A 9,541-nucleotide genomic window follows, 5' to 3' on the forward strand; every position below is an offset into this window, starting at 1 on the left:
ACTCGAGTGCAAGAATACCCAAAGTTACTGATTGGCCACAGCTCAGCTTTTGATTGACAGGTCCCAGATCTGAGCAGTTCCATTGGCTCACAGAACGGGCGTACGCTACACCCCGCCCCTAATGGTGTCACACCACTAGCGCTCCGGCTAGATCGTTCTGCTGAAGTTCACCGATGCCCGGCGTCGAACAGAGGAAGGTCCACGATGAGCGCCCGAGTTCTGGTCGGAGTTAAACGGGTCATTGATTATGCTGTCAAGGTACACATCAGATAATACACACGCTAATGCTATTAATTATGAATAAACACGGTGTTGTCCTGCCTTGGACAGTTTATGGCATGGAAAAGAGCTGAGTGTAGGCCAGCTGCTCTGTTGAATGAGGATAGCTATATAAACTGTGTTGTTTAGATGAAGGTCAGCGTTATTAATATTGTTGTTTTAATTAATATCTGACGAAACTACTTACAATCATGACCGTGGGATCATAATAATGAACTATATTCTACTGTAAACAACTGCCCAGATTTAGTTTTATAAATATGCACGTTGCGTAACATGATAATTAACGTTAGTCCCCTTAAATCGATTAATCGCATCTAACATAAACGTTTGTGTTTATTTAATATATATATATATATATATATATATATATATATATATATATATATATATATATATTACAAACACAAACTTTTGTGATTAATTGAAATAAATCGATTTGATAGCACTGATAATACATATGAATGTGAAAAAATGAAATGCATGTGATCTTTTAATATGACTGCAAGAATTCCTATAAAGAAAGGTGTTTTCACATTTAATCAGGGTTAATGTTAAAGTTTATATTATTAATATCCATTTTCAAAACATGTGGGTCACCATTAATGGGCATATTTTATTTTCCATCTGTTGTCTATAATGTAATTGCATTTAGGCAATTTTATATATGCACATGCTGAGATTTATATTTAATATGTAATAAAATGGCATCATTTATCAAGTACATTTATCCAAAGTTATTTGTATAATTACACTTTTGTTTAAAATATTGGGGAAGAAGGGACATTTGATGAAACAGACTTATAAATACATCGTCTTTCTCAGTTTGTAGTATAAAAAATAGATAGAGTTGATAATAAAATGTATTAAAAATATTAAAAGATCACTGACAAAAAAAAGTGTCATAGTTGAGATGATTTGATTTTCAAGATACTTACTAGAAACTTATTTTATTGATCACTCAATTAGCAACATTTTGTTTAACATAGTATGCAGATCTACAACATTTGCTTAAATGTGTTTACACCCAGTGTGCAAAATCGTATTTGATCGATCTCTGAATGCTCATTTTATGATTTATTGAGCTCATTTGCTCATTTTCTGTCTGTAATCTTTGTTATTGTGACCTTATATTTTGGCCTTTATCAAGAATCAGATTACAAATGAGTTGCTATGCTGTGATTTATTGATTTGTCAGATCATATTGATCAGGCTTGTTACCAATACATTGTCAAATATCCCAAATCTGTGTCATTATGATCTTTTCCAATCAGATTCCAATGAGCTAGAGCTGGATGTTCATTGTAAGTGTGTTTGGTGTAATTTGTGATCCTGAAACCTCTGAGCTTACTCGGTCTGTTATGATCCAGTACACCTTATATAGGGATATTGATCCGAAAGTATGTGTCCTCAAAACTGCTTGAGTTACAGACCGATCAGTGTGTGTTGTGTGCGTGCTGTGGATTATGAAACAGTCTCTGTTGTATCAGAGTCGGTCTGTGTCCTTCATGCCACTCTTGGAATAGTATGTGCACAGGTCATCTGAGGTCAAACTCAAGCCTCTGACTGTGAATGTTTTGGACAACCTCCAGTTAAGCCTTGTAAAAGTCAAGTCACATTTATATAGAGCTTTTTACAATACAGAATGTTTCGAAGCAGCTTTTCAGAGATAACAGGAAAATAATGCAACAAAGTTTGTTTCCAGAAGAAAATAGCCTCAGTGATGTTTCATTTTTTTTTGTAAAAAGCTTAATTAACTTAATTTATATATGTCATCGTCCAGCTCAGTTCAGTTCTCGCCGTCTTGATCCAGCATTGCCGTTATAAATGATAATGATCTGATCAAGATAAAATTTTAGCTTGGGATGAAAAGCTTTGTGTTTTTTTGTGCTCATGTTCTGTATGATTACTCCTCTGTGTCTCTGTCTCTGTCCACCTCAGATCCGGGTCAAGCCGGACCACACAGGAGTGGTTACAGACGGCGTCAAGCATTCGATGAACCCGTTCTGTGAGATCGCAGTGGAGGAGGCCGTCAGACTCAAGGAGAAGAAGCTTGTGAAGGAGATCGTGGCCGTCAGCTGTGGTCCTCAGCAGGTTCAGGTAAGAAATACACAAGTTATATATACAGTATATATACACACACACAGGTGAAACTCGAAAAATTAGAATATTGTGCAAAAGTTATAATTTTGATGATTATGGCTTACGGCTTACAAAAACCCCAAATTCAAAATCTCAGAAAATTTTAATATTACATGAAATCAATAAAAAAAATGATATTAAATACAGAAATGTCGGCCTTCTGAAAAGTATAATCATGCATATATGCATATAGTTATATATACTAAATATATTAGTTTCACATTTTAATTTGAATTACTGAAATACATGAACTGTTGCACGATATTCAAATTTTTTGAGTTTCACCTGTGTGTGTGTGTGTATATATATATATATATATATATATATATATATATATATATATATATATATATACCCTCATGTTTTGATTCGATAAGTATCACGATCCTAAACTCACGATACGATATTATTGTGATACTTCAAGACATATGATAAAAGGTTAAAATGCTAAATTTGGTATTACATTGGGTATGTAAATGAATAGGCTTGGACTTGGTGCTGGAAACCCAATGTGACCCAATGTGCTGGAAACCCAATGCACAGGACAATAGAGACACCAGAATAAACATATTCATGATTCTGAAGTTGAAAACAGAAAAAGTGAAACTGAAAAAGTGTTTTTTGATAAAAACACCTTTAAAAAAGTGTTTTTTAAAAGATTAAAAAAACGTGCAATGAAAAACACCTGCAATAGTTTAACTTTGTAATGTCATTATTTCATATAACAATAATAGAGAATAAGAATGCAGAACTTAACTTTTAATTGAAATAAACAAAAACATTTACATATTTCAGTGATGCTTTGGATGAACAATATATAAAAGCTGAAGTATATAACTGTTTTTGACAGCGCCTCAGTCACAAGCTCAGCTTCTTGTTGGTCTTCTCACCAGAGATGATTCAGTGTAATTATCGTTCGATGCTGCTTTATTAAGGCGAAGCGCTAAACGCTATTCATGCAACTGAACGCCGTCGCGTCGTTTTTTTCCTTTTTTCTGCTGATCGCCCGCAGTATCCTTGCTCCCCCACGCTTTGAGAACCACTGCTTTACTACATGCAGAGAAAATATAAAATATTATTAATTTCACAGTTATTAATTTCTGGGTGCGTTACATTAATATCTGTGTTGCAGGAGACAATCCGGACTGCTCTGGCCATGGGTGCGGACCGCGGGATACATGTGGAAGTGTCTGGAAAAGACTACGAGACGCTCGGTCCCCTGCAGGTCTCCAAGATAATGGCTGCTCTCGCTAAGAAAGAGGAAGCCGATCTGATTATTCTGGGGAAACAGGTAGCTGACGGTTAATTATTGTACAGTATTAACAAATTACTGAATATTCATCAGTTGATTTCATGATATTGTGTTTTCTTCCTCTTTTAGGCCATAGATGATGACTGCAATCAAACTGGGCAGATGACGGCAGCTCTATTGGACTGGCCGCAGGTTTGTTCACATCTGTATATTTAGTAATGTTTGATAAAGAAAGAATCACTATTACTATGGGCTGGATTTGAAGACCCTAGAATCATGGTAGAGATTTTTGCATGAGCATTGTTCTTCAGAAAATGTACATGAAGCGACAATAATCTTCTTGTCACTTGGAGGTCAGGTGTTGTAGGATTATTTCTATTTATTTCAAATCCAATACTGCAATTGACCCTTCGCTAAGCCCCGCCCTCCCTAGTTACTGTTGCCATGCCTGTCAAGCTTTCGCGCCTGGCACGTCTATTACAGTGTGTGTGCGCACCGGTGTCAGACATTCCCAATGAGATAATTAGTAATTTTTGACGAACATGTGAAATATCTGAGAGAGCAAGACAAAAGGGACTGCAGTATGCATTCGAGGGATATATCCACGACATAATATGCAACCGATTAGCGAGTAATTTAAAAAAAATTTAAGCTAAAGCCTATAGTCGCAGCGCAAGCAGCAACGCCTCATACGCTGACCATTCAAATGGAAAGCACAAATTGAGGAACAGCTATGGTTGTGCACAGCAGGGTAAGTGAAATGTGAAAATAATCTAATAATTATAAATCAAACAGTTTATCCATACATTTTGTGGAATAACACTAACAGCGGGAGAGCCGCGATCGGATTGGGTTAAAGTTACTCAGTCAGGGGTAGTAGACCGTCGATTAACAAAATGCTGAAATATATTTTAAAGTATGTCAGTGAGCCTCCATCTTGTCTTTAATCGTCTTATTTTACGTTAAAATATGTGCATTATGAACAAAGAACCGTCATTATTTACAACTTCCAAGCAATAGGTGTTTTTGTTAATCCTGTCGACACTTAGATGTGAATGGGGTCTCCAACACTCCTGATCCACGCACATCATTTCTCACCTTGGCTTTTAGATTTTCGGGAAGGAAAACAATTCCACTCCCCCGTCCAAACTTTTAGGATACCGGGTATCAGATTTGCACAATCCATACGCACAACACTTCGGCATGTTTCCCTCGCTCGAAAGCTTTCCAGACCTCCCGCGCCTAGTTACGGTTGGCCAGTGGTGGATTTCGGGCGTGGCTTAGCGAAGGGTCAATTATCCCTTTATTTGTCACAGTTTCGATGCCAAAACACATTATAATCCACAAGTGTGCATGTCCACTTACGATGCCGGCACGTCAAAAATTGTTTGTTTTCATTACTTACACCTGACTGCACTTGCTCTCTGGCTACATATATACTTATTAAACCCACACTTCACCCAGTCAGTGTCCAACAGTGGAACAACAACATATTATAAATGGAGCATAGTGGCACTTACAGTGCAATATTTGCTCTGCCTGTTGTGCCACATTTCTTTCTGGACTGAGAGAGACCCCTCTCCCGAATTATTTGATCTTTTTCTAGGGAACGTTTGCATCGGAGTTGACCTTAGAAGGAGGCAAGCTGAAGGTGGTGAGAGAAATTGATGGTGGATTGGAGACCATTATGATCAATATGCCAGCCGTTGTGACCGCTGACCTCCGTCTCAACACTCCCAGATACGCCACGCTGCCCAACATCATGGTACAGTAATGCAACAGATTATGCTCTGTGCACCCATAGGGATTCAAGGTTTTTTTGGTAACACTTTACAATAAGATTCATTAATGTATACTCTTAACATGAACTTACCATGAGCTATACATTTGTTACTGTATTTGTTAATCTTTGTTGATGTTAGTTAATAAAAATACAGCTGTTCATGTTAGTTCACAGTGCATTAACTAATCTTAACAAGATTTTAATAAAGTATTAGTAAAAATTGAAATTAACATTTTACAAGGATTAATAAATGCTGTATAACTGCAGTTCATAATTAGTTCATGCTAACTAATTTAGTTAACGAATGTTAACCAATTAACCTTATTGTGAAGTGGTATTTTTTAGCAATACCAGGATCATGGGTTAGATTCACAGGGAATGCATGAACTGATTAAATACAAATTGAATGGAATTTAAGTTGCTTTAAACAAAACTCTCTTCTTAATGCATATATGTAAATGTATACACTACTGGTAAAAAGTTTGGAATTAAAATGTGTCATTTGTAATGAAAGAAGTCTCTTATGCTCACAAGGCTGCATTTACTAGATCAAAAATACAGTAAAATTCTGGAATATTACTATTTAAATTTACCGTTTTCTATGTGAATATATTAAATTAAAAATTAATTTATTTCTGTGATCAAAGCTGAATTTTCCGCATCATTACTCCAGTTTTCAGTCACATGATCCTTCAGAAATCAGTCTAATATCTTATAAAATACTAAAATATTTTAGTATTTCACAATATGGTTCTTTTTACTTTCTTTTTGATTATATAAATGCAGCCTTGTCAACAAACATAAAAAAATAGAAATTTGTCAAGGACTCTGATGTAAGGCTGATCATCTCATTGGTTTTAATGGATTTTTCCCCATACTATTTAATGCAAGCATAATCTAATTTTCTAATGAGAATTAGCATTTTCAAATGGTTCCCTCTGGATGTTTAGATGGGAAAAGCACTTTTCAATTTAAATTAATGAAATTTTATGGTTAACATTAGTAGTTTTTTTAAATGACCAACATAAGTGGAAAGCAGGGAAGAAAACATTCTGCAAAACTTGTACCATATGGCATGCATTAGTTTAATTTTTTGTGCCTCCGTAGAAAGCGAAGAAAAAGAAGATTGCGAATGTGAAGCCTGCAGACCTGGGAGTGGACGTGAGCTCACGGTTGGAGGTGCTCAATGTGGACGAACCTGCTCAGAGACTCGCTGGAGTGAAAGTGGAGACCGTCGAGGATCTGATGGGAAAACTGAAAGAGGCTGGAAGAATATAGAGGAAGTACATGCAGGAGGGGCAGTGCAGACTAACACTGAAGGTAAGGATATAATATCACACTCTCGAAATGTTTTGCACAAATAAATGAAATAAATAAATTAAGCGTTAATTTAATTTATTTAATTGCATGGCTAAAGTAGTTCCAGCCAGGATTTGATCGCATTACAGCTCCATATCACTTCGCTAAATGATTTCAGTTATTTCAAAGGTACTTATATCCGACAGCAGAAGAACCAAAACCCACAACGACACTGACCAAGCAAATAAACATAGTAAACAATAGGATAAAAACCACAAGTAATTACATTTAATTATCTATGGAAAGCTCTTTCTCCTGCTCTCCCCCCACAAAAAAAGCACGCACATACAGGCACATAAACGAAACATTCATGCACATAGAAAATTACCAGCACTGCCCTGTGACTTTATCAATAAAATAGATTCTCATCTTGCAAAACTAAACAACATTTCTCAATATTGAGGTAGCTGTTTTTGAAGCACTTAAACTTACAGTTTCGCTATTAGTAGAAACGCTTTTGCTGAACACTGAGAGATGCACAAACTCAGGTAATTCACACACGCTTAATCTCTCTCTCTCTCCTCTCTCTCTCTCTCTCCTCTCTCTCTCTCTAATAACTGCATTAATCTGCATATCAATGTCTCAAGCCTTTGTTACTAGCTCTAAAATGACATTTTGGAATTAGCAATGGAGGCTTGGGATGAGATGTGTAAGAAATTAGTTTGACACAAGCGTTTTAAGAAGAAAATAAATAAAATAAAAAAAATCTTAGTATTAGCAGAATAATTTACTCCAGGCCATTGAATTAATAGGAAAATAATGCACACCCGAGGTGTAACGTGACACGAGTTACCTCGAGCATGCATTATTTTCTAATAATTCAACAGCCCAGGGTGAATTATTCCTTACTTAATGCGACAACTGAGCAATACCTTTTGCTATACAACATTTACTGTATTAATATAACAAATATAACTACCCATTGTTTGTTCATGTTAACACAACTTTTGAACATGAACTAAGGTTAATATATGCTTTAGAAGTCTTTTTCATTGTTGGTTCTACTAATGTTAACAAATGAAACCTTATTTACTGATTAAACTAATAAAACATGAGGTCTAGAAAAAGCTGTTTTATTCAACATGGAAGCAGGTTGCCTGCTTTTTGGCTGTCACATAGTAACAAAAATAAAAATGTCATGTAGTTTGAATACTTTTGAATAGATCATTCATGTTATTTTTTGTTTTCTGTAGGTCTTTTATAACTGGTGATGGAGCAAACTACTGTTGATCCAACTCTGAGACCAGTAAAGTCTGCATCGGCCCCGTCACAAATCCAGACCAGGCCCATGTAGTTTATATAGTGTCTGTGTTTTTGACTCTTATGTTCTTGTGAATGCTGAGAGACACTGATCCACCAACGCCCATCCGTCCCAGCGAGGGCTCACCAGTTCTTCTGTGCATTATAAGAAATAGGACATCAATATATAGGGAACACTTTTGAATGCACTAATAAGCCATTATATTTGTTTTATTGATATGTTCAGTCAAAGTCAGAACTGTCTGTGCTTCCTGACATTTATTGTGTTATGAAAAACTAGTGTACTTTGAATGAGGCTTAGAGTTTATTGATGTTGTTTAAAGTTAAGCATCATTTTTAACCAGACAGTGTCTCTCAGCATGAAGAAAGAGTAAATCACGTTACCACAAGCGCCTCTAAATGAGTCCTGATTGTACAGTATCATTTGATGACAATAAAAAGTTGTCTTTTTCATACGCATATCATTATTTTAAGTCTCAATCATTCTTCTCTTAAAGCTGCAGTGTACTATTTGTGATTTTCCCATTCCAACTGTACAGAGAAAAGTCATGCAGATAAATGCTGTTGTGGTTTATTTGTCCATATACACTCACCTAAAGGATTATTAGGAACACCATACTAATACTGTGTTTGACCCCCTTTCGCCTGCAGAACTGCCTTAATTCTACGTGGCATTGATTCAACAAGGTGCTGAAAGCATTCTTTAGAAATGTTGGCCCGTATTGATAGGATAGCATCTTGCAGTTGATGGAGATTTGTGGGATGCACATCCAGGACACGAAGCTCCCGTTCCACCACATCCCAAAGATGCTCTATTGGGTTGAGATCTGGTGACTGTGGGGGCCATTTTAGTACAGTGAACTCATTGTCATGTTCAAGAAACCAATTTGAAATGATTCGAGCTTTGTGATATGGTGCATTATCCTGCTGGAAGTGGCCGTCAGAGGATGGGTACATGGTGGCCATAAAGGGATGGACATGGTCAGAAACAATGCTCAGGTAGGCCGTGGCATTTAAACGATGCCCAATTGGCACTAAGGGGCCTAAAGTGTGCCAAGAAAACATCCCCCACACCATTACACCACCACCACCAGCCTGCACAGTGGTAACAAGGCATGATGGATCCATGTTCTCATTCTGTTTACGCCAAATTCTGACTCTACCATCTGAACGTCTCAACAGAAATCGAGACTCATCAGACCAGGCAACATTTTTCCAGTCTTCAACTGTACAATTTTGGTGAGCTCTTGCGAATTTTAGCCTCTTTTTCCTATTTTAGTGGAGATGAGTTGTACCCGCTGGGGTCTTCTGCTGTTGTAGCCCATCCGCCTCAAGGTTGTGCGTGTTGTGGCTTCACAAATGCTTTGCTGCATATCTCGGTTGTAACGAGTGGTTATTCAGTCAAAGTTGCTCTTCTATCAGCTTGAATCATTCGGCCCATTCTCCTCTGACCTCTAGCATCAACA

At 36.8% G+C, this 9,541-nt stretch overlaps 1 protein-coding gene across 1 annotated transcript; it reads left to right on the forward strand.

Annotated features, from left to right (window-relative positions):
- The first annotated feature begins 117 nt into the window (after positions 1-117).
- Positions 118-8,534, forward strand: etfb (electron transfer flavoprotein subunit beta). Its single transcript, XM_077229917.1, has 7 exons — positions 118-258; positions 2,221-2,379; positions 3,554-3,712; positions 3,803-3,865; positions 5,280-5,438; positions 6,564-6,776; positions 8,009-8,534. Exons 1-6 carry the CDS (start codon positions 205-207, stop codon positions 6,732-6,734), a joined length of 765 nt encoding a protein of 254 aa, XP_077086032.1. The 5' UTR covers positions 118-204; the 3' UTR covers positions 6,735-6,776; positions 8,009-8,534.
- The last annotated feature ends 1,007 nt before the right edge of the window (positions 8,535-9,541 follow it).

This window comes from Siphateles boraxobius, unplaced genomic scaffold, assembly GCF_051911475.1.
Source record: "Siphateles boraxobius isolate OS27281-9 unplaced genomic scaffold, OSU_SipBor_1 137, whole genome shotgun sequence".
NCBI lineage: Eukaryota > Metazoa > Chordata > Actinopteri > Cypriniformes > Leuciscidae > Siphateles > Siphateles boraxobius.